Source organism: Kockiozyma suomiensis, assembly GCF_038497685.1.
Source record: "Kockiozyma suomiensis strain NRRL Y-17356 unplaced genomic scaffold V2V93scaffold_12, whole genome shotgun sequence".
NCBI classification, from domain to species: domain Eukaryota; kingdom Fungi; phylum Ascomycota; class Lipomycetes; order Lipomycetales; family Lipomycetaceae; genus Kockiozyma; species Kockiozyma suomiensis.
The window spans coordinates 123,962-145,106 of record NW_027117675.1 but is presented as its reverse complement, the minus strand read 5'-3'; the positions used below and the strand labels follow the sequence as shown (position 1 = coordinate 145,106).

The window sequence follows — 21,145 nt, the reverse complement described above, 5'->3', positions numbered from 1 at the left end:
ATGACGAAGTGAGTACGTAACCACCAAGTGCAGATTCGCTTGTCTTGCGGCTTGGCTTTGTGGTCTTTGGCGCGAAGACTGCGACATTGGGCTGTCGTCTGTGTGCCTAAAGTGAGTCGCGTGAGGAGGATCTTGGAGAATTGACTACTTGCCATAGATATATTGCCGGTATCGCGCATGGATAGTGTAAGGAATTCGAATTCTGCTGCTTCCTGCTGCGCTGATGGGAGGACAGTGCCTCATGGGTTGCTTGTGATGTTTCAGTCAATATAGCCAGAGACGAGGATCATGATACCTGCGATTTTTGCATTACTTAGAATATATCGATACTAGATATTTAGTAGTACTACTTGTATGAGAGCCGACACTTAAACGAAAACGTCCAAATTAAGATGTAGTAATAACAGGAACAATTGCTATGATATTGGCTCTGCAACGCTGCATTTTGCACAAACATTCCATATCTGAATCTAGTAATCTATCTGGAAAACTGATTGACAAAAACCCAACTTCTCAGTTATTTTAATCGAATACGTAATGGAAGATATATGATGATAGAATAATAGAATATGCGAAAGACCCGAGATTCGAGGTCAGCGTGTCGGTCGGCAGTTTACCGACTTGAGCAACAGTGAGCGAGCACGGCTACGTTGACAAAACCTTTAGGCTATCGGCTAGGGATATTGAAAATGCGATTTAATTAGCTCGCGGCAGAATCGTTCACCAGTTTAAAGTTGTGAGAGTTTTCTAAGATTTTGATATAAGCAGGAGGGACTTGATAGATGTAAGAAATATCCGAGGTAATATAGAGCAGTAATAGAACAGTGATTAACAGCGGTGTATGCTAATAATATTTTTAATACATACTTGCTGAAATTGAAATAGTACTTTAAAGAGCCTGCTCAAATTGAACATTAATACTATCGAACGAAAGCCGTGAATGTCTATACCGACAACCATGGTCTTCTAAGCGAGGAGCAGTTAACCCCGCACTTAGCAATTTATAATGAAACAATATATGCAGTCCAATGTCGATGTCAAAACATAATATGAAATAAATATGAACCGAGATAATATGATCGGCAATTTAGAAGAATAAACCATCAAAAAATAATAAAAGTCCAATTTACCGTGCCACCAATATTAAATGGGAGCCTCAACCCCACTTTCCGTAAACGGACGTTTCCGAGACAGGAAACGATTAGGCGCGGCTCCGCCATCAAGATAGTCCGCAAAGCCGCACATTCTTACCATGATTTGTGTTATTGCTTTATTTTATAGAAGACGTGATTTGCCAGAGGCAGTCTGCACCCGAGGAAGTAGATCACAGTAAGACAGTTCGAGCAGGATATACAGAGTAGATAGTGCACCCTACGACTTGACGAGAATGCGAAAAACCGGCCGACGGATGAATGAACACGTCAAATGAAAGAACGGAAGAGCAGAGCGGAAGAACAGAACAAAGAACAGAAGCAAGCCTGATGTTTTTCAGGCTATTTCATCTCTTGCTCTCTTTCACCCCGCAGCAACTACGCGCTCTCTCTACCATGTATTTCTCTTGTATGTCCCTTGTACTTGTCCCAGTCGTCTATACTAGCATTAACAACGTAAACAGTTTTTCTTGTAATCCTTGCTTCTCATTCCAATCCTCTCAATCGTCATCGGACAGCTGCGTCCACGGAAACGAGTCCGACGCGGATACTTCCAATTTAACCAGGCGCGGCTCATTGTGGAACTTAGTCCAAGCGATGCCCGGAATCAATGATTATGCACGAGACCTTGCACTTCTCTCTTCTCGCTTGGAACATGTTGTTGAATATTCTGTATATTATTATAATACTATAGTAATATGTCAACGATTCACATTCTGCATTCTACAGCGCTCTTACAACCCCGACAGAAGCCGGACTCTCTCGACATAGGAAGTTCGCCGCTAGAGCATATCCGGTTTAGCTTTTTATCTCCAACCTTATTTTCTCGGTCACATTCGTCATGTACCTGATACCTTCCTCACTCCGCGATGCTGTAAAGCCATCGCCCGCTCCTCGTCGCCGCCGTACTTGCTTTAACCCCACCTGCTCCAGCAAAACATGCCTGTATAAATCCCCTCCGCTTCCCCGGAAACCGCCTCTGTCCTGTCCCTGTCCCATCCCCGCATTCCCCTCCATCCTCTCCTTTCCTCCTTTCATCTCTGCATCTTCATCATGGGTTTCTCTCTCAAATTTAGGCTTGTGGACCACATCCACACCAACAGGTTGCTTACCGCGTATGTCTTTCCCTTTTCTTCATTTGCTATTCTCTCTTGCTATTTTTTTTGTTCTCTTCGTTATTCTCTTTGTTATTTTCTTTTAACACTTCCTTTTTTTTTAGACTCAACCTGGTGGCTGGTGTCTCCATCTTGTTCTTTGGTTACGACCAAGGTATGATGGCTGGTGTCAATAACACTCCCTACTACGCCACTCGCATGGACTTTGGCTATGGCAACGACGAAGGCGGTGTCGTCGTCACCAACTCTACTCGTCAGGGTGGTATTGTCGCTATCTATTACTTGGGAACTCTCTTCGGCGCCATCGCTGGTGGTTACCTCGGTGATAAGCTCGGTCGTGTTAAGAGTATCGCCGTCGGTGCTGCCTGGGCTATCCTCGGTGCCTCTTTGCAGTGCTCGGCCATGAACGTCGCCTGGATGTGCTGTGCGCGTGTCATCAATGGTTGTGGTACTGGTATTCTGAACGCCGTCGTGCCTGTCTACTCCGCCGAGACTGCAGAATATAAGTCGCGTGGTATGTTCATCGCCTTTGAGTTCACCCTCAATATTCTCGGTGTCGTTGTCGCCTACTGGCTCGAATACGGTCTTTCCTACGTCAATGGAGGATACTCTGATATCCGTTGGAGACTTCCCATTGGTTTCCAGATTGCTCCCTTGCTCGTGCTCTTCGCGGCTATCTGGGTTTTCCCCGAATCACCGCGTTGGCTCATCAAGAATGGCCAGAACGATGAGGCTCTCTACATTCTTCAGCGTCTTCGTGGAACTGAGACAAATGAGGCAGAGGAGGAATACCAGGACATTTGCCATATCATCGAGCTCGAGAAGCACAACTCCAAGCTCAACTCGTACTGGAACATGTTCTTTGGCATCGGATCTGGAGATCTTCATCTCGGACGTCGGGTGCAGCTTGTCATTTGGCTTCAAATTTTGCAGGAGTGGATCGGCATCGCTGGTATCACTGTCTACGCGCCTACCATCTTTGCCAACGCTGGATTCGACAGTAACAAGTCCAACTGGCTGTCCGGTCTTAACAACATCTTCTACATGTTTGCCACTATCATCAACGCCTTCACTGTCGATCGCTTCGGTCGTCGTATGACTCTCTACTGGGGTGCCATCGCACAGGGTATCGCCATGTTCCTCGCCGGTGGCTTCTCGCGGGCTCAAATCAACAATCCCGATAATACCGCCTGGGGTGCGGCCTCGGCTTCCTTCATCTTCATCTACACCTCTGTCTTCGGCGCAACTTGGCTCGTCGTACCCTGGCTCTACCCTACTGAGGTTTTCCCTCTCCAGGTCCGTGCTCGTGGTAATGCCTTTGGTGTCATTGGCTGGTCAATCGGTAATGGTTGGCTCACCCTCCTTTGCCCTATCATGTTCAACCACATTGGTGAGAAGACCCTCTACATCTTCGGCGCATTCAACGTCGTCTCTCTCCCCATTGTCTACTGCTTCTACCCCGAGACCGCCAAACGCACTCTCGAAGAAGTCGACTTCCTATTCGCGGCCAAGACTCCCTGGGCCTGGGACGCCGAGAAGGAATTCAAGCGTCTATCAGACGAAGACAGAATCGCTCGCGCCAATGAAGGAATCTCCGGCGCCAAAGCCCACGAGATGGACAAGCTTCGCGGTGCAGAGGCCGGTCTTAACGGCGATGCGTCTTCAAGTGAAAGTGTTTTGAACGCTCCGAATAAAGATTAAATTAAAAAAGGTGTATCTGCCTTTTATTAGTCTTGACTTTGGTAGCATGTTGTGTGTTTTTATCTCTATAAAAAATCCTACTTTTTTTTAACTATTACGTATATCGTTTTTTTTGGGACAGAAAGGCTCCCTATTTCCGAACTAAATCAAATGCAGTCATCCATTCTAAAGATGGCACTGTTTCAATCGTCTTGACGCATTATTGTAAATTTTTTTCTTGGGCATTGTTTCTTTTCATAAAAAGATATGGGACGGGCGTGTTTTGTTGTATGGATATGTTTGAATTAAAATAATTAAGATATTCTTGTAATTCGAGTTCAAAAGACTATTTTACGTGCTCATTAGTGAGATTAGAATCAAACTTGTTATCGTCGAGTGGCTACATCTAGGAATCTCCTTTAATTTTGGAATTTTAGGTATTCCGATATATATAGCGAGATACTATTAATATATTTAAAACAAAGACATAATTCACATGAATGGAAATACGCACTCTTTCCATACAGCACTTTCTAAACCCAGCCAAAATCCTACCTTGGTGTATATTACAATTGCAAGCACACTCAAATATATAAAAAGAGGAAAAAAAAGAAAGAGAAGGAAAAAGAGTAAAACTTATCCAATATTCTAGACTCCAAAGAGTAAATTCATTGCATTTCTGAATTTCTCTATGCTTCCACACTTCACAACATACGCCGATTGCGCTGTCTTTATTGATAACTTTCCGGATCGACAGTCAGCGAATCATCATGAACAATATCCTGCTTGCTATCTCCCTCCACCGCCATGTGTTGATTCTCATCATCTTCGCTATCCAGTAATAAAAATCGCAAGATATCGCCGAGCGAGACAACGCCCTTTAATCGACCTTTGGCGTCGACTACCACTAATCTATGTAATCGCGCCTTCCGAATTGTGTCCATAATTGCGTCCATTCGATCCATTTCTGTACATGTGTACACGCCTTCAAAATCCTGGATCTCACTTATTAGCACCATTTTTTGTCACCAAGAATTTTCTCAATAAAATAAAACATACACTCGGTCGCCGCAGTAACGCCTCACCAACAGTCAGGGTCAAATCAGTGTATATTCCACCCTTGATCAAGGTAAGAATATCGACAGATTCATATATATTATATAACACGCCCTCACTATCGACGATCGGAATACTTGACACATCCTTAGATGCAAGTAAATGAATCACTTCAATAACTGGTGTATCCATTGTCGCGGTGGCTAAATTATCGTATTGCCCTATATTCAAATCTTTGAGAGGCTTTTTTAGCGCCCGCGTCTCCTTGCACTATCACCAGCATATTTTAGCTTCACGCAACTATTAAAAAGAAATAAAAACAGCTTACATTTTGTGCAACAAATTTGAGGATACGGTACTGCGTTAATACACTAACCACTATTTCTCTCTTGTTCTCTTCTTCATAATCAATCAACGGAATCCGGCGTCCTTTACTCGCTATCATCTTCAGACACGCGTCATATAAACTCCGAAATGGCGTAACGGAAACTGTCTCAATAGGCAGTACACCTATAGCTTTCTCAACATCTCGTAGTCCGTCCAGGGTAAAATGATCTATTCTGTCCATTTGGTCGGGATTTTGGTAGTAGTATTGAATCACATTGATGTAATCGGAAGATGTGAGCATGCCTGCGAATTTGGATATTCTGGAGTTCCACAGCGGCGCGGAAACAATGGCTTTTATTATTATTAGTATTAAGGACAATAAATTTCAGTAATTTCCAGAAAAAAAAAGAAAATGTACAGTTTTGAAGGAGGATATTCAACGATTTGCGAACTAAAAGCGACGAATCGAGGACAATTAATCTAAAGCTGACCGGCAGCACATCGTAAGCAGTCTTTCCTTTTAAAAACGCTCGAATAGCACGCTAAACAACCACGGAAGTCAGGACTCCATTCACAATTTTATGTCACCGAAAGAAAGAAGAACGCACCAATCCGTCGCGCTGCTCAGCATCAATGAGATCATCAGTGGGCCGAAATTGGACATCCTGTATTGGTATCCGAGCGAATTGAGTCAAATTCGAAGCCTCTGCCATAACGACCGCTTTTGCCTACCGATGTGAACTCGATCAAAGAAACTCAAACCTGAATAGACGAGGTGAAGAGAAAAAATGTGCAGAGAAGCGTGATCGAGAGATGCCTCGCGGAGAGAGCCAAGGAGAGAGAGAGTTCTATGCGTGTAAGCAAATCGAGGGGTTGGTGTATATACTTGCTAATCGATTGTAATGGGACATTTTGGATTTCAGACCGCAGAACAATTTCATTGTAATTGATGCAACAATGGCGTACGGCAGTTTAGTTGCCAAAAGATGTTTGTTTTTGTCATCAAGAGTCTCGCATGTGCGATGTGTTGCAGATATATCACTGGCAGATTACTGCCGTGCTTCCCGCATTCTCTTCTCGTCCAAAAAATACCACTACTCGACCGCTTCATCGCCTGCGTCTGAGCACACACACGACACTTCTCTACAATTTGAACAGCCAGGAGGAGCAGGATTGACTACACCGGCTAGGTTGTCAACTATTCCATTAGCTGGCTACGTTGATCTGTCGCAGCGACGCGCTCTTATCGAGGTTTCGGGAAAAGATGCGTTTCGGTTCTTGCATGGACTACTTACAAATGAGCCGCCGATCGGAACTGATGGCATATATGCCTCTTTTCTGAACGTCAGAGTATGTCATTTGCTTGCAGTTGTGTTTAGAATTAAACTTGGCTAACGAGACCGCACAGGGACGTGTTGTATACGACGTTTTCATATATCCGACCTTACATAACAAGAAATGGACACAACTAAATCCTCTTCAAGACCCAGAATCCCAGTCCTATCTGGTTGAGCATGATTCTTTTGTAACTAGTCAACTTCTAACATACCTCAAGTTTCGCAAACTGCGAGATCAGGTCAACCTTCGCACCGTCGACGATTGGAAAGTCTGGTGCGCTTGGGAGGAATTTCCCGAGAATTTAACGATGCGCAGAATATCTGGAGAACCTACTGAATATGATTTAAATCCGTATTTACGAAAACCGGCTTCGTTTATTGGAGCAAATGATTTGCGTGCTCCGGGATTCGGTGTGCGGATGGTGTTGTCTACAGAGGCTGAGAATCCGCTGTGGCCTCTGCGAGTCTACGAGGAAGGCCGGGTCGAGAACTTTGTACAAGCCGATCTTGATACGTACGATAGACGAAGAATATCCTACGGAATTCCAGAAGGCAGAGAAGATTTTGTACCCGGAAGTATGCTGCCCATGGAAAGCTGTATTGATATGATGGGCGGTATAAATTTTAGCAAAGGATGCTACGTCGGTCAAGAACTAACTACGCGAACTAAACATATCGGCGTCGTACCCCGTCGTATTGTTCCGTTTGCGCTATATGATCTCGCATCGTCGAATCCTCCCCCAGAAGCTCCTGAATATGATCCGGATATCGCACTTCCAGATACCGATACACTTGGCTATAAATCTCCTATAATTTCAGCGTCCGAATCTCCAAAAGTCAACGCTAAAGGTGAAATTGCACGACCTTTAGGCACGATCGTTTCTCGTAACGGGAATATTGGTCTTGCGACCGTACGCATGGCGGTCATAGAACAAGGCGCTACTGCAACCTGTCGTGTCGTTCCTAGAAAAAAGGACGGCGAGCTGGATTTTGAAGTGACTGGTGATCCAAATAGGGGTATTGGTATCCGGATTTTCAGACCGTATTGGTGGGAGAAGGATGCCGGTATGCCGAGCAATTCAGCAACAGTTGAAGAGAAATAGGTTAATCCCTTTTTTTGTATACATATTCTGAATGGTAAATCTTATATGTCATAATCATAGGAATATGTTGTATAAGAGCTATCTAATATAGATTAAACTTGTAGTGTTGTAAATTCACTGTCTTGGTATGACAATCTAGCGCGCGCCACAGTATGTGTGGCTCTGTGGAAGTCTCAAAAACTACACTCTAGAGTTCGGTCAGCAATCCAAGAGTATCTGTACACTCTATAATTATTCGACTTTCTTTCCGAGCGCTTTTGATAATCTACGATGACTGTCATTAAACTTGGTTCCAGAGCATCAAAGTTAGCTGTGGCACAGACCGAGATTGTGCTCAAGGCTCTGAAAGAGCAGCATCCCGATATCGACTTCGAAATCGTCACAACGACTACGCTCGGCGACAATGTACAGGAAAAAGCACTATATGCTTTTGGTGGAAAGCCTGTTTGGACTGCTGAACTCGAGTCGCTATTATCAAACGATAGTGTTCATATGATTGTGCACTCGCTGAAAGGTGAGCTTCCTTATTTTTGCGTCTCTAGAGTTATAGATGCTAACTCCAATTAGATGTTCCGACTTCGCTTCCCGAGCAATTTACTATTGGTGCAATTTTGAACCGAGCAGGTAAGTCTAATTAATATGTTTGATCTTCACTTGTGATGTGAATTGACAATTGGCAATTGCTTTATAGACCCTAGAGACGCACTTGTTGTGCGTAGTGATTTGCCATACAAGTCTATTGCCGAATTACCAGACCACAGCGTTGTCGGAACTTCTTCAATTCGTCGATCATCCCAATTGAAGCGCAAGTTCCCTAATCTTGAGTTCAAGGTGGTGCGCGGTAATATGTAAGTGAAAATGCTAACGCAAAGTAGGCTTTGTGTTTATTTCTTATTTTTTTGGTGTTTCATTTAACGTAACTATAGTAATACTCGTCTGGCGAAACTGGATGACCCGCAGGAAGGCTACACTTGCATTATTTTGGCTGCCGCAGGTTTACTTCGTCTTGACTTTGGTCCCCGAATCACACAGTATTTCTCGTCTCCCGATCTCCTGTATGCCGTCGGTCAAGGCGCTATTGGCGTCGAGCTCAAGAAGAACGACACCGCTACTCAGGCTTTATTAGATAAAGTGATTGATATTCCCGTCGCATACACTTGTACCGCAGAGCGAAGTCTAATGAAGAAACTCGAAGGAGGATGCTCGGTGCCATTAGGAGTCGAGTCAAAATTGTCACCCGAAGGACAATTGACGATAGAGGCTTGCGTTGTAAGCGTTGACGGTAGTGAGAGTGCGTCAGCTTCCTTGACCGGTAGTATCAAGTCTTACGAAGACGCCGAGGCTTTTGGAGTCAAGCTTGCCGATGTTCTCGTGTCCAAAGGGGCAGCTACGATTTTGGATAAGATTGTTTACGATAAAGTCAAGCAATAAATGGATTTTATTTGCTTATTTTGTTTCGGTTTTGACATGTACAGATCTGAATTTGTTAGCGTTTTTTTTGTGACTGATGATTATACGATGTCCATGACAGGACAGACTTACATCAGACGTGTCGTAAGGTAACCAATAGATATAGGCTTCCCTCCAATATGATTCTCATTATGATTCTCATAATTGATAACTATCTTAATCTATGAACAATTTTTTTATATTTCCGTTTCTTATCCCAAATTGTAGTTGCAAAAAAAGATAGCAATAAACTCCAAGTAGCTTCCACTGATGCCACATATTTAGTGTAGCAATTGCACCATGCATATACCACCAACAAAGAATCAAAAACAATACGTAATTCTGACTATTGCTTTGCTTACTCGGACGACGAACCGTTTGCCGCAGGGACCCTAAGGAACGGGGGCTTGTTGACTGGCTGTCCACCCTCCTGAGCAGAAATCGCGTCTCTCATCTTTTGAATTCTCTCCATTCGAGTGCTAGCCAGTTCTTCGAGAACATATCCTGCACCCGCCCAACCACCGCAAAATAGCCCGGTCGATAAAAGGAGAAGACCCGGAGTCTCGTCAAAGACAGTCCGCCGAGCAAGACCCAAGTGGAAGAATTTAGTAACGACACCTAATAAACGACTAAAGTCAGACTTCCTCTTGTTCACAATGTTCACAAGATCTAATTAAATAGAAAAACATACCACCAAAAGCCCAAGCCCATAAAGAAACCATTATTGTTTATTATACAAAATATTGGGTCGGAATGGCTAGTTACAGGTTAAAGCTCAGGAAGATCGCGAATTCGCGAAGACCTCAAAATAATCGACTCTTGATTGGTGGCAGCACTCAACCGGCCGGGTAAATATCAATCACGTGATTGTAGAAAATGGATATGATGAAGTGTCTGATTTAAGAGATTCTGATATTGGAGAGCTCCAGGTTAATTGGTGGCTTTTTTGTTGTTAGATTTTATTTCGGCTCGAGTTAGAGGGATTCAAGGTATTAGAAACTAGATTATTGCTATTCCTGACGGAGATCAAGAAAATCATGCCGGACGCCGGAGCTCCCACTTCTGCATCCAAAGGCAGCAATAAACCTGCCGCACCAGCAAAAGAACATGCGAGCGAGTCACAAGATGCGAAAGCAGCACGGAAGGCGGAGAAAGCAGCTCGTCGCGCGCAAAAAGTGACTGAACAAGGGAAAGCAACTGCGAAGCCGTCGCCTGAAGCTATTGCTCTTGCTCGTGCGCAGAAACGGCAACAGCAACAGCAGCAGCAGCAAGGCAATGGTTCACAGATTAAGCATGTACGAACAGGAAGTTCTTCCGTGCCGTCTGGTGCTACTACGGGCGCCAATGCTAGCAGTCTAAGCGATGGAAATTTTGGGATATCTGGTTCAGGGGAAGACTTGCTTGACAAGCGAGTCAGCTTGTTTAAGCATTTGGACAGCACTAAAAGATCCGGAACAGCTGACGCTTCGAAAGATATTCATCCTGCTATCCTTGCGTTGACGTTGCAAATTGCGTCGTATACCGTGATTGGTTCTAGTGCGAGATGTATGGCTACATTACAAGCATTTCAAGCAGTAAGTTTTTCACACCTATTTTTTTTTTGTTATAATAGAAGCTGATATGTCGTGCCATCAGGTTATTAGAGACTATAGGACACCAGCAGGTACGACTTTGAGTCGAAATCTTACCAATCATCTCAGCAAACAAATCGATTTCCTCAAAACTGCACGGCCTTTGAGTGTCACCATGGGTAATGCCATTCGCTGGCTCAAGCAAGAGATCTCAATCGTCAGCATCGATGTATCAGACCAACACGCGCGTGACACTCTGATTGAAAAGATCGATACTTTTATTCGTGATAAAATCGAGGTTGCTGATCGAGTAATTGTGCAGACTGCCGTCCCTCAAATCAGCGATGGTGACGTAGCTCTTACATTTGCGAGATCCCTTGTTATTGAACAGATTTTTCTGGAGGCTCATGCGTGCGGTATTCAGTTTAGTGTTGTTGTGGTCGACTCAAGGCCGTTTTACGAGGGAAAGGAACTAGTCAGACGGTTATCGAATGCGGGGCTAAAATGCGAGTATGTTTTAATTTCAGGATTATCTTACGTGATGAGTGATGCCACTACTGTATTCTTGGGAGCTCATGCGGTAATGTCGAATGGGCAGCTTTATTCTCGCGTGGGAACTGCTTTGGTGGCTATGAGTGCTAAACGCAAAAATGTGCCGGTGATTGTATGTTGCGAAAGTCTAAAGTTTTCAAAAGAGGTTCAGCTGGATTCTGTAACCTTTAACGAACTTGGTATGTTTTTTATTGTGGCTCGAATTTTTTGTTACACTGTTGCTAATATGTTATAGGATCTCCCGATGACCTGGTTAATATCTCTAGTGGATCGACGCCTATTTCAGGGCCGTTGAAGGACTGGCGCACACTACCTAATCTAAAGCTGCTTAATATTCTATTTGATTTGACGCCGCCGGAGTATATCAAGAAAATCGTCACGGAGGTTGGTAGTTTGCCAGCTAGCTCTGTGCCTGTTATCTTGAGAGAATACGACAGGATCTAAGATTGCGGGATCTAAGATTGTGGTTTCTAATAATGGAAAAGTTATGTGTTTGCTATGGTCTGTACAGTAAATATTTTGAATGATTTAAGATCGTGAAAGTCACTGGACGATAAATTCTACACTCATATTTGGTCACTTGATTAATAGTTCTCCGAATAGTAGACACACACGTGCTGCAACTCTCTCAATAAATCTATGTACATTAATTCATCCTATTCCTATATGACGCCTTATTTCCACTTTCTAAACAGATGGAGCCGGTCTATGCTTTTTAGTTAAGCTGACAAGACTATAGCATAAGTAACAATTAGCAAATTTTCGGGAAACCGATATCGACAACGAAATATGATGCTCACTCTTTCCCTCTGTTAACAATAGTGATTCGGATCATCCTTGGGTCGCTTTTGAGTAATGAATAAATATCATTCTGCACTTTCGGGTTCGAGTCAAACATCATGTGAAAATGGTTTCCGGCGAAATGGAGTTGTTGGTGCACACCCATGACATGCGGTAAGAACTGCCGACCAAGGAAATTAGCATTGCGTACAACACCACCTGAGTTTGTGATCATTGTGCCCGCTGTTCGAACGATACTAAATAGAAAAACGTCGAATGTTAACACTTGTAAGAGGAATGATAGAATGGAGGAAGAAAGCTTACTCTCGCACCTCGCTCATTGTGTTGACACGAGCAATTCCTACTAATTCGTATAGCATATTTTCTCTAGAAATGAACTGAATACGAATAAGCAGATACGAATGTAAGTATCTGTAGATTTTGTTGAATAAAGTAGACAAATTTATAACTTCAAGAGACTTAACCCGAGAGTAGTCAATATTCACGAAAGTTCAAACTATATTTTTTCTGCAGCGAAGGCTCATCACGAAACTTAACCAACCTCCCAGAGCTCTCTGCACACCGTAGAAGCCAAAACAAACAGCAGCGATCTTGACCGGGCAGCATTAATAAATTACTCCTTGAATTTATTTTCAAGAGCAGACTTATCTCTGGTTATTGATTTGTGGGTACTCTGGAGAAATGAGTTTTGATTCCAAGGCAGATGGTAGGCGCTCGCATCAAAGTATTTGTATTTTCTAGATACTGATCTCTTTATTCATACAGCGCAGCTAGAGTTTGATACTAGCAAGGATGTGGAAGCGTGAGTTAATGTCAGATGTTGTGTTTGCTATTAGAAGTCATACTGACAGTTTGATGCAATGCAGGGTCCCAACTTGTAAGCAGTCTTCTTTTTAGATTGACAACCTGTTATGCTATGCTAATGGTTTATCTTCTATGCAGTCGAGGCCATGGGTCTGAAAGGTATATATATGTGGATCACAAGGTTGAATTTACGAATTATATTAACTGATTTTACAGAGGATCTTCTCCGAGGTATTTACGCTTATGGATACGAAACACCTAGTGCAGTTCAAAGTCGTGCAATTGTTCAGATATTAAAAGGAAGAGGTAGCCATCACATCACATTGAGCCATAAAGATTCAAAAAAAGAATGCTGACTTTTTTGTGAACAGACACAATTGCACAGGCACAGTCTGGTACAGGCAAAACCGCTACATTCTCGATCTCGCTGCTGCAGACGATTGACACCAAAGTGCGTGAGACTCAAGGTGCGTAAAGGCAATTTAGTATTCTGTATCATTAGACAAAGCTTTACTAATCTGTAAATTTAGCTCTTGTTCTATCACCCACGCGAGAGCTGGCTGTTCAAATTCAGAACGTCGTGCTTGCGCTTGGCAACTACATGAATGTGCAGTGTCACGCTTGCATCGGTGGAACGTCTATCAGCGAGGATATTAGAAAGCTCGATTATGGTCAGCACGTTGTCTCTGGCACACCAGGACGTGTAGCCGATATGATTAGACGCCGCAATTTGCGAACGCGTAATATCAAGATGCTTATTCTTGATGAAGCAGATGAGTTACTAGATCGCGGATTCCAGGACCAGATTTACGACGTATATCGGTACCTTCCACCTTCTACACAAGTCATTGTTGTCTCTGCCACTTTACCTTATGATGTTCTTGAAATGACTAACAAGTTCACGACCGACCCCGTGCGAATTTTAGTCAAGCGTGACGAGTTGACTCTCGAAGGCCTTAAGCAGTATTTTATTGCCGTTGAGAAGGAAGACTGGAAATTTGATACACTTTGTGATCTGTATGAAACGTTGACAATCACACAAGCTGTGATTTTTTGCAATACACGCAAGAAAGTCGATTGGCTAGCAGATAAGATGCGCGAAGCCAACTTCACGGTTGCATCAATGCACGGCGATATGCCTCAAAAAGAGCGCGACTCAATCATGCAAGACTTTCGACAAGGTAATTCTCGGGTGCTAATTTCGACTGATGTCTGGGCTCGTGGAATCGATGTCCAGCAAGTGTCGCTGGTTATTAACTATGATTTACCCATGAATCGTGAAAATTACATTCATCGCATCGGTAGATCTGGTCGTTTTGGTCGTAAAGGTGTCGCAATTAATTTTGTCACTGCCGAGGATGTCACGATTTTGAGAGACATAGAGCAATATTATAGTACTCAAATTGACGAAATGCCGATGAACGTCAGTGAGATGGTTTAAAGGGGCTTGATGTATAACAGTAGCTTAATAGAATGTATCATCAGATGAAAACTGAATCATGGCTCTCGCTAAAGAAAGAAAGTAATATATATTCTACCAAAGCCGATAGAGATATTCAAATTAAAATAACTATTGAGATACATGCTACAACTGATGCATGCTATCAACAGTGATATAAACCAATAAAACATACAGAACACAAAATGATAGAAGGTTAACCAAAAGAGTGACCATAAAAACAGAAGATACCTAACAGCGAAAACCAAATTTGAGCAACTAGCAGTAAACTAGTATACCGCTCTCGCATATACTATTAGAAAAACACCAGCAGAACTTCCGGTAAAAAAGTCCACAAATAGAGAGCTTTAGCGTTTGATAAAAGTAGGAAAAGAAAGAGCGACAAATATATATAAAAGCAAATTGTACACCGCTCCTCTGCACGCTGGAGCAACTTCGTTCCCAAAAAAAAAATAAAAATAAACAAAAAAAAATCAAAAAAAATATCCCACATAGAATTTTAGAAATATTAAACATCCAATGAATTATTACAAATACCAAGCTGCTTTAGCACGCCTCTCCTACCCCATTTTTTTGTAATTGTTTTTTCTTCCAGATTAAAGACAGTTGGGCAATTACCTGTTTTCATCAATAATCTTCAAAACACGGACAGCAAGAGCAATAATCTCGCTCTCAGCTTCGGCGTCCTCCATCTCAATCAAATCACCATTCGTAGGTTGCTCAGTCGAAACTTCACGGACTGACAGGGACTGAACAGCGACCATAATGTCAGAGCTCTTCTCAATCAGAGAAATCAGTATCTTGTCGCCACCTTCCATAAACTGCAGCAGTGTCCAAGCGGCAATGTGTTCAAAGATCAGGTCATTGCTAGTCAGGAATCGCTTCAGGTACCCTGAAATACCGCCATCGGGAGCATCCCATGCCTTGATAAAGGCACTGTAGTCACCAACCTTTGACGACAAATTGCCGATTGCGGCACCACTGTTACCTTGTACCTCGGGGTTGGGAGAGCTGGTGAGAGGAATCAGGATATTGATGATATTTATCGAAAGCAAGTAAGTCTTCAGCTCATCTGACAGAGCAAGAACAGCGATACAAGCAGTCATCTCACTCTGTACGCTGCTGGGCGCACTTAGTACCAAATTGATGCATTTGTCGACCGCGCCTGCTTCAACGATAGCCTTCTTGTTGCGCTCAGAGCTGGCTGCCAAGTTACGCAGAGTAGAAATTGCATGACACTGAATTTCTTCTTCTGTTGCACTGCTGAGAACAGGAGTTGACGCGTTGGCATTAGAATTGCCGTTTTGTTTCAGGAGTGCCACAAGAGGTTTCAGGAAGCCAGCGTCAATTATTGGCGCTTCGTTGTCGGCATGAATGGAAATGTTACGAATACAGGCAACGGACGAAAGAATCAACTGTGGCACATTTGATTGTAGTAGACGAAGAAGAGGCGGAAGACCTCCGGCTTGCACAATCTCAAGTTGACACTTTTCATCTGATGCTAGGTTTCTCAACGCAAGAGCAGCCTGACATTGAACCTTAACTTTTCCTGTACTCATAAGCTGTACCAGACATGATATGAGCTTTGGCTCAGTTTCTGTAAGCACTTTGCGGTTCATCGCATCTACCGCGATATTACTGAGAGCAGTTGTACAGTAATACTGAACATCGGCATCCTCTGACTGTAATAACGATACTAACACTGGAATAGCTCCAGCGTTAACTAACTCTTGTCGATTTTCGTCAGAGTGAGTCATATTCAACAATGCCCCAGTGGCATTGCGCTGTACACGTTCGTCCTTCGACTTTGCCAGCTTAGTCAATGGAACAAGAGCCCCAGACCGAGCAATCTTGACCTTGTTGTCATCGTGTGTAGCAAGATTAGTGATACAGCCGACAGCATTGCATTGCACCTCGACGTTAGCGGACAGCATCTGTTTGATTAATGGCTCGAGACCACCCATTTCGACGATGAGAATCTTGTTATCGTTGTTCACAGCCAAGTTTCCAAGAGCAGCGCTTGCAGCACGTTGGACCTCAAAGTCCGGACTTTGCAATAGGAGGAGGATAGGAGAGAGTGTTTCTTCGTTGACTGCTTGGACATCTGGAATCGCCAGTTAGTGGCAAATAGATGAGATCATTATACAACTAAACATCGGCAAAATACCTTTTTCTGTGATCTCTGCAAAAGCAAGAGCAGCACTTCGTTGAAGGTCGACATTCGAGGAATAAACTAATGTCGTGAGCGCTCGGAGAGGTCCCGAGCTAAAAAAGTCCTCCTCTCCTCTCTGCGAAGTGTCGGTCGTCAGTATAATTTCTGGTGAATACAGACTGCTGTAACACAGTAAAAACAAGTGAAATATAAACTCACGTTCTCCAAGTATCTGAGAAGAACCGAAACAGCCTCGCGCTCGCTCTCCGCGAGAAGAGGGGCATATAGTCGATCTTGGGAATTATCTGGAAGATCGATTTCAGCAACAATACGAACACGCAAACAGCCGAATACACAAATTCCAGCTAATCAGTATTATGCAAGAGTAAAATCAACTTACCCCCACAACAGCTACTGCAGCAGCAACCCATGACAGAGAGATGCGTGTAAATCGGTCGTTAAATGGAGTATAGGACAGTATGAATATGACTAGAACGACGAAGCAGACCGGACTATGCAGCTAATCTTTAGGACAGTTATAGAAACCAGAAGCAGAACTGAACAAAAAGAATGCGTAAAGAGGAGATAGTAAGAAGCAGAGAGGCAGTCTGCGCAAGGTCTACAGATTTGAGGTAGAAGCGAGGTCGGGCGCAGTGATGGAAGCTGTTGCGATAACGACTGTACTGGAACAAGTAAACTAAATGGGAACCCTTGACCTCAAACTATATTACGTAACATATTATTATATTTATATCATCCGAAATTTACAATTTACGTTATGGAGACAAATATCGAATTCTAGTCTCTCTGCAAGCCAGTGCTATTACGCCTGCGCCAATTTCACCGGTATAGCCCACTCACTACCAAATACAACTCCGTCCTTAAACGCCTCACCTTCTCCAAGCTCCGCAAGCACTTTCTTGAAGCAGCGACTCGGTAAACCAATGTCGGCAACCGCGACATCAAGCTCACTTTGCAGCACTTCATCCATGTGTTGCATGTAGTGTGGAATACCCACGCTGGGCATGCCTAGACACAGAAGCCACTTTGCCCGGCCCATGTTGTTTACCATAACTGCGCCAGTAGCGGGATTCACGCCTGCTGGTACGTCAATTGCGAGCACAGGAGCGCGCTGACTTGCTGAAAACTGAGCAGCCTCATACATCCATCCAGGTACGCCGCCACCGCCCGCGCTGCTTTGAGAATTGATTCCCGTCAATGCATCAATGATCAGTTCGGGTGGCGCATCAAGTACGCGTAGGGTGGCCTGCAGAACATCCAGACGAGAGGTCGTCTTGCCGCCGGCCGCCTTAAAAGCACGTAATTGACTCTCGATACTCTCCTTTGGCGACGCCAGTTCCGTTGAATCATCCGTAAATAAAACTACGACTCGCACCCGTCTGTTGACCAGCATTCGCGCACCTGCTATAGCTCGCGCACCGGTATTGTGATTACCGGCAAGCACGACAACGACTGGCAAAGCGTTAACCTGGGTATGTCGCTTTTCAAATCGACGCTTACCGCCAAGGATACTAATAGCAAGCTTAGCAACTGCAGCACCCGCGTTTTCCGTGAGCTGAATTGAGTGCATAGAGTACAATGTAGTTGCTGCCTGTTCAACGGCTGCAATATGCTCGGTAGTGAAAGTCGGGCAGGTAAAAGCCGATCGTTCGCCGGTATCATAAAGTAAACGTCTTGGAGGTGACTCATACTGATACACCGGGGGTGTTCCGCCATGACTTGACGCTCGAGACAAAGCTCGAGCTTGAGATATTCTGCGGTGCTGCTGTTGCTGTTGCTGCAGTCTAATCTCATTATCAATATCGCTCACTTCCTCACCGGCCTGTACACTTAGCTCGGTCTCGTCTTCATCCTCCGATTCAGATAAACCCTGCCACGCTGCAGATTTGGTAGACAGCACGTTTTCTGTAGGCAAGAAATCTTTCTTGGGAGGTCTTTTTAAAAGTTCCCTTATGTGATCCTGCTGCGCTTGATGAGCTGATACTGCATTCAAACCGTCCTTTCTATTGAACGAGATAAGTCTTTCGGTAGGATCGGTAGTATCCGCTTGTCGGATCTCATCGAAGACATTCTTTTTGTTAAATTTGTTGAGATTACCTTGAAAATCAAATTCAGTGTCCTTAAATCCGGCCGTATCTTCAGCAGCCCAGCTATCGTCATAATATTCACCATTCGTCCTTTTTCCTTTTTTGCCCTTACCAGCGAACGGCCGAGGGACATGCGTGGCGGAAGGCTCTCGTCTATGAGATTCTTTTGCTATAGCTATTTTCTTTGGGTTTTTGGACGGCCTCGGTGAGCCGCCATATATCTGAATGAGTGTATCCGATGGATCAGATGAAGATTCTTCAGACTCAGTTTCGTCTTGATCTTGTCGATTACCAGCATTGGGTAATCTTGAGACGGTTGATGGGGATGCAGAAAATGATGTACCAGCATATGTTGTGTTTGAACTGACGGCGAAAGGCATAGCCATGATTGCAGGGTCTTGAAAAGGCGCTGGAGAGCCTGATTGCGCATTTGGTGGTGCTTGATGTCGTTTCTTCTTTTGCAACGGGTTCTTTTGAGCGATAATGTCTGCCTGCGGAGCAATAATCTGTAGATCCGCAATCTTACTGCCATCTATGACTCGTGAAGGAACGTGGGTCCCGGTCGATGTATCAAAGACTATCAAAGACAATAAGATAATAATCGAATAACGAGATAAACGTAATAACATACCGTTGATGAGACGTAGCTTGGTCCCGTTGATCTCGGATACGATACCGGTAAATGTAGTCCCATTCTGCAGCTTCACGCTGACTTTAAGACCAACATACTCTGCCATCGCCAAATAAAAGTGAATTGAGTAGTCTAGAATGCGCTTATTTGTGTTGATTTAGACTGGTTGTTTGGTAGCTAGCTTATAGCTAGTGAGGTCTAGTTCTTCTGACTTCAAATATGAGTAACAAGCAAAGCAGTGTTACTATCTTTTCTGAGAGCTTTCAATCGAGCTCTTTCGCAATTAAGTGATAATTGAATGCAACAGAGCAAATGATTCCGAAGAAATGAGTGCAAAGTGTAACTAGTAGCCAGTCTCGCCCTAACACAATGACGTGGGGCTCGTGTCCTTTCCCGGCCTCCTCCGCCTCGATACAGCTGATAAGTCCGCTATTGCTCCTATCTCTGCGCTCCACTCTCGGTCTCGTGTGTTCGTATATTTCTGGCAATGAGCGTCATCGAATGGGTTTTTGGCAAGCGAGTAACGCCACAAGAGCGTCTGCGAAAGGTGAGTTGGCGGTCTATCACAGGCTATATTAATTCCTGTCCGCTGACATCGTGCTATTTCATAACTATAGCACCAGCGAGCACTAGAGAAGGCCCAGCGAGAACTGGATAGAGAGCGCCAGAAACTGGAGCAACAGGAAAAGAAATTGATTGCTGATATCAAAAAGTCCGCAAAGGCGAACCAGATTGGCGCATGCAAGATCCAGGCCAAAGATTTGGTGCGCACTCGCAAGTACGCTTCTTTTTCTAGTCAAGGAATATAAATAAAAAGAAGAGAGGTAATAAACTAACAACTATCTTAAATAGGTATATACAGAAATTTTATCAAATGCGGACGCAGTTGCAGGCAGTGGCGTTGCGGATTCAGGTATGGCTTCATATTTCGATTACTTTTGCAGTATCTACGATAATTGTCGTTTAGCTTGCCGAATATGCTTTTGCTTATTCAATACTAATAATACTATAGACCGTGCGAAGTAACGAGCAGATGATGCAGAGCATGAAGGGTGCCACCAGAGTACGTGTAACTATTTCATATGAAACCTGCCAGATCACATTCTAACTTGCCGTAGCTTCTTGGATCTATGAATCGCAGCATGAATCTGCCTCAGCTGCAGAAGATTGCTATGGAGTTTGAGAAAGAGAACGACATCATGGATCAACGGCAGGAGATGATGGACGACGCCATTGACGACGCAATGGACGATGAAGAAGGTTTGTGGATTTTTTCAATGCAATTGCCAGATCAATTTTTCTAAAATTTTTATTTTTTCCTAATGCAGAAGAGAGTGAAGACGTTGTTAACCAGGTTCTGGACGAAATCGGTATTGATCTCTCGCAAGCCGTAAGTATTTTTTCGCTGATGATTGCTACATAATGCGCGGTGTGACGTGAACTAATTGCAATAAACTAAATAGCTCGGCGAAACTCCAAGCGGACTCGGGGTAAAACAGGGCGAGGCAGAGGCAGAGTCGCTGAAGATGTTGTAACACGAAGAGGTGCTTCATAGTAATAGTGTTTTATTAGCGTTGTTATGTAAACTAAGTGCATGATATGTTTGAATAACCGTAATCTACATTCCGTGTGATTTTGAATTATCCGATTTTCGTGGTATTGGATATTCTTGTAAAGAGTATTCTGTATACGATATTCATATATGATCATTTGAAGATAGAGCTATAATCACGTGAAAGTGACTCTGGCTGTTTACACTTTCCCGAATTGGCAAAGTAGTATAAGCCACACCAGCCACACAACTGACCTAAAAATAATTTTACTCTAATCACTATTTATTTAAAATATT

General features: G+C 43.7%; 11 protein-coding genes across 11 annotated transcripts; 6 read left to right on the top strand and 5 right to left on the bottom strand.

The window, feature by feature from the left end:
* Nucleotides 1–2,077: 2,077 nt before the first annotated feature.
* Nucleotides 2,078–4,431, top strand: V2V93DRAFT_387843 (general substrate transporter). The gene is made up of 2 exons (XM_066912311.1): nt 2,078–2,266; nt 2,371–4,431. Exons 1-2 carry the CDS (start codon nt 2,205–2,207, stop codon nt 3,965–3,967), a joined length of 1,659 nt encoding a protein of 552 aa, XP_066764176.1. The 5' UTR covers nt 2,078–2,204; the 3' UTR covers nt 3,968–4,431.
* On the bottom strand, nt 4,266–6,134 carry V2V93DRAFT_373563 (uncharacterized protein). The gene is made up of 5 exons (XM_066911019.1): nt 5,938–6,134; nt 5,748–5,871; nt 5,331–5,680; nt 5,006–5,272; nt 4,266–4,941 (listed from the first exon to the last, which is right to left on the bottom strand). Exons 1-5 carry the CDS (start codon nt 6,040–6,042, stop codon nt 4,678–4,680), a joined length of 1,110 nt encoding a protein of 369 aa, XP_066764175.1. The 5' UTR covers nt 6,043–6,134; the 3' UTR covers nt 4,266–4,677.
* Nucleotides 6,135–6,253: 119 nt separating this feature from the next.
* Nucleotides 6,254–7,862, top strand: V2V93DRAFT_349112 (uncharacterized protein). Its single transcript, XM_066907939.1, has 2 exons — nt 6,254–6,679; nt 6,738–7,862. Exons 1-2 carry the CDS (start codon nt 6,287–6,289, stop codon nt 7,767–7,769), a joined length of 1,425 nt encoding a protein of 474 aa, XP_066764174.1. The 5' UTR covers nt 6,254–6,286; the 3' UTR covers nt 7,770–7,862.
* Nucleotides 7,863–7,975: 113 nt separating this feature from the next.
* V2V93DRAFT_373558 (porphobilinogen deaminase, dipyromethane cofactor binding domain-containing protein) lies at nt 7,976–9,399 on the top strand. The gene is made up of 4 exons (XM_066911018.1): nt 7,976–8,283; nt 8,337–8,393; nt 8,461–8,617; nt 8,696–9,399. The coding sequence occupies exons 1-4, from the start codon at nt 8,040–8,042 to the stop codon at nt 9,198–9,200; spliced, it is 963 nt and encodes a 320-aa protein (XP_066764173.1). The 5' UTR covers nt 7,976–8,039; the 3' UTR covers nt 9,201–9,399.
* Nucleotides 9,182–9,992, bottom strand: V2V93DRAFT_373557 (uncharacterized protein). The gene is made up of 3 exons (XM_066911017.1): nt 9,910–9,992; nt 9,312–9,836; nt 9,182–9,246 (listed from the first exon to the last, which is right to left on the bottom strand). Exons 1-2 carry the CDS (start codon nt 9,938–9,940, stop codon nt 9,577–9,579), a joined length of 291 nt encoding a protein of 96 aa, XP_066764172.1. The 5' UTR covers nt 9,941–9,992; the 3' UTR covers nt 9,182–9,246; nt 9,312–9,576.
* Nucleotides 9,993–10,140: 148 nt separating this feature from the next.
* On the top strand, nt 10,141–11,993 carry V2V93DRAFT_406715 (uncharacterized protein). The gene is made up of 3 exons (XM_066912675.1): nt 10,141–10,792; nt 10,854–11,520; nt 11,577–11,993. The coding sequence occupies exons 1-3, from the start codon at nt 10,256–10,258 to the stop codon at nt 11,783–11,785; spliced, it is 1,413 nt and encodes a 470-aa protein (XP_066764171.1). The 5' UTR covers nt 10,141–10,255; the 3' UTR covers nt 11,786–11,993.
* V2V93DRAFT_373554 (mitochondrial 37S ribosomal protein bS6m) lies at nt 11,848–12,625 on the bottom strand. The gene is made up of 3 exons (XM_066911016.1): nt 12,446–12,625; nt 12,142–12,378; nt 11,848–12,074 (listed from the first exon to the last, which is right to left on the bottom strand). The coding sequence occupies exons 1-3, from the start codon at nt 12,499–12,501 to the stop codon at nt 12,029–12,031; spliced, it is 339 nt and encodes a 112-aa protein (XP_066764170.1). The 5' UTR covers nt 12,502–12,625; the 3' UTR covers nt 11,848–12,028.
* Nucleotides 12,626–12,691: 66 nt separating this feature from the next.
* Nucleotides 12,692–14,493, top strand: V2V93DRAFT_373550 (P-loop containing nucleoside triphosphate hydrolase protein). The gene is made up of 7 exons (XM_066911015.1): nt 12,692–12,848; nt 12,908–12,944; nt 13,009–13,019; nt 13,085–13,105; nt 13,163–13,252; nt 13,318–13,413; nt 13,477–14,493. Exons 1-7 carry the CDS (start codon nt 12,824–12,826, stop codon nt 14,385–14,387), a joined length of 1,191 nt encoding a protein of 396 aa, XP_066764169.1. The 5' UTR covers nt 12,692–12,823; the 3' UTR covers nt 14,388–14,493.
* Nucleotides 14,494–15,019: 526 nt separating this feature from the next.
* V2V93DRAFT_360354 (armadillo-type protein) lies at nt 15,020–16,988 on the bottom strand (the record flags this gene model as incomplete). The annotated part of the gene is made up of 4 exons (XM_066908131.1): nt 15,020–16,509; nt 16,573–16,693; nt 16,777–16,922; nt 16,958–16,988. 4 exons carry the CDS (start codon nt 16,986–16,988, stop codon nt 15,020–15,022), a joined length of 1,788 nt encoding a protein of 595 aa, XP_066764168.1.
* Nucleotides 16,989–17,274: 286 nt separating this feature from the next.
* V2V93DRAFT_373547 (YjeF N-terminal domain-containing protein) lies at nt 17,275–19,611 on the bottom strand. Its single transcript, XM_066911014.1, has 2 exons — nt 19,297–19,611; nt 17,275–19,242 (listed from the first exon to the last, which is right to left on the bottom strand). The coding sequence occupies exons 1-2, from the start codon at nt 19,400–19,402 to the stop codon at nt 17,381–17,383; spliced, it is 1,968 nt and encodes a 655-aa protein (XP_066764167.1). The 5' UTR covers nt 19,403–19,611; the 3' UTR covers nt 17,275–17,380.
* Nucleotides 19,612–19,710: 99 nt separating this feature from the next.
* On the top strand, nt 19,711–21,126 carry V2V93DRAFT_373544 (Snf7 family). The gene is made up of 7 exons (XM_066911013.1): nt 19,711–19,843; nt 19,914–20,074; nt 20,149–20,209; nt 20,309–20,359; nt 20,415–20,556; nt 20,625–20,686; nt 20,760–21,126. Exons 1-7 carry the CDS (start codon nt 19,784–19,786, stop codon nt 20,829–20,831), a joined length of 609 nt encoding a protein of 202 aa, XP_066764166.1. The 5' UTR covers nt 19,711–19,783; the 3' UTR covers nt 20,832–21,126.
* The last annotated feature ends 19 nt before the right edge of the window (nt 21,127–21,145 follow it).

Excerpts from the sequence above, each read along its gene's own strand:
- V2V93DRAFT_373557 (XM_066911017.1), bottom strand. The coding sequence starts at position 9,940 with ATGGTTTCTTTATGGGCTTGGGCTTTTGGTG. Across the intron at positions 9,837-9,909 it reads ATGGGCTTGGGCTTTTGGTG|GTGTCGTTACTAAATTCTTC; the intron begins GTATGTTTTTCT and ends GTCGTTTATTAG.
- V2V93DRAFT_373544 (XM_066911013.1), top strand. The coding sequence starts at position 19,784 with ATGAGCGTCATCGAATGGGTTTTTGGCAAGCGAGTAACGCCACAAGAG. Across the intron at positions 20,210-20,308 it reads CAGTGGCGTTGCGGATTCAG|ACCGTGCGAAGTAACGAGCA; the intron begins GTATGGCTTCAT and ends ATAATACTATAG. Across the intron at positions 20,687-20,759 it reads GTATTGATCTCTCGCAAGCC|CTCGGCGAAACTCCAAGCGG; the intron begins GTAAGTATTTTT and ends TAAACTAAATAG.
- V2V93DRAFT_406715 (XM_066912675.1), top strand. The coding sequence starts at position 10,256 with ATGCCGGACGCCGGAGCTCCCACTTCTGCATCCAAAGGCAGCAATAAA. Across the intron at positions 10,793-10,853 it reads CATTACAAGCATTTCAAGCA|GTTATTAGAGACTATAGGAC; the intron begins GTAAGTTTTTCA and ends TCGTGCCATCAG. Across the intron at positions 11,521-11,576 it reads TGTAACCTTTAACGAACTTG|GATCTCCCGATGACCTGGTT; the intron begins GTATGTTTTTTA and ends AATATGTTATAG.
- V2V93DRAFT_349112 (XM_066907939.1), top strand. The coding sequence starts at position 6,287 with ATGGCGTACGGCAGTTTAGTTGCCAAAAGATGTTTGTTTTTGTCATCA. Across the intron at positions 6,680-6,737 it reads CCTCTTTTCTGAACGTCAGA|GGACGTGTTGTATACGACGT; the intron begins GTATGTCATTTG and ends GAGACCGCACAG.
- V2V93DRAFT_373558 (XM_066911018.1), top strand. The coding sequence starts at position 8,040 with ATGACTGTCATTAAACTTGGTTCCAGAGCATCAAAGTTAGCTGTGGCA. Across the intron at positions 8,284-8,336 it reads GATTGTGCACTCGCTGAAAG|ATGTTCCGACTTCGCTTCCC; the intron begins GTGAGCTTCCTT and ends AACTCCAATTAG. Across the intron at positions 8,618-8,695 it reads AAGGTGGTGCGCGGTAATAT|TAATACTCGTCTGGCGAAAC; the intron begins GTAAGTGAAAAT and ends ACGTAACTATAG.
- V2V93DRAFT_373547 (XM_066911014.1), bottom strand. The coding sequence starts at position 19,402 with ATGGCAGAGTATGTTGGTCTTAAAGTCAGCGTGAAGCTGCAGAATGGG. Across the intron at positions 19,243-19,296 it reads CAAGCTACGTCTCATCAACG|TCTTTGATACATCGACCGGG; the intron begins GTATGTTATTAC and ends TGTCTTTGATAG.
- V2V93DRAFT_373563 (XM_066911019.1), bottom strand. The coding sequence starts at position 6,042 with ATGGCAGAGGCTTCGAATTTGACTCAATTCGCTCGGATACCAATACAG. Across the intron at positions 5,872-5,937 it reads CTGAGCAGCGCGACGGATTG|CGTGCTATTCGAGCGTTTTT; the intron begins GTGCGTTCTTCT and ends GTGGTTGTTTAG. Across the intron at positions 5,681-5,747 it reads GAATATCCTCCTTCAAAACT|CCATTGTTTCCGCGCCGCTG; the intron begins GTACATTTTCTT and ends TAATAATAAAAG.
- V2V93DRAFT_373554 (XM_066911016.1), bottom strand. The coding sequence starts at position 12,501 with ATGCTATACGAATTAGTAGGAATTGCTCGTGTCAACACAATGAGCGAG. Across the intron at positions 12,379-12,445 it reads ACAATGAGCGAGGTGCGAGA|TATCGTTCGAACAGCGGGCA; the intron begins GTAAGCTTTCTT and ends TTTTCTATTTAG. Across the intron at positions 12,075-12,141 it reads ATTGTTAACAGAGGGAAAGA|TCTTGTCAGCTTAACTAAAA; the intron begins GTGAGCATCATA and ends CTTATGCTATAG.
- V2V93DRAFT_373550 (XM_066911015.1), top strand. The coding sequence starts at position 12,824 with ATGAGTTTTGATTCCAAGGCAGATG. Across the intron at positions 12,849-12,907 it reads TTTTGATTCCAAGGCAGATG|CGCAGCTAGAGTTTGATACT; the intron begins GTAGGCGCTCGC and ends TTATTCATACAG. Across the intron at positions 13,253-13,317 it reads TCAGATATTAAAAGGAAGAG|ACACAATTGCACAGGCACAG; the intron begins GTAGCCATCACA and ends TTTTGTGAACAG.
- V2V93DRAFT_387843 (XM_066912311.1), top strand. The coding sequence starts at position 2,205 with ATGGGTTTCTCTCTCAAATTTAGGCTTGTGGACCACATCCACACCAAC. Across the intron at positions 2,267-2,370 it reads ACCAACAGGTTGCTTACCGC|ACTCAACCTGGTGGCTGGTG; the intron begins GTATGTCTTTCC and ends CTTTTTTTTTAG.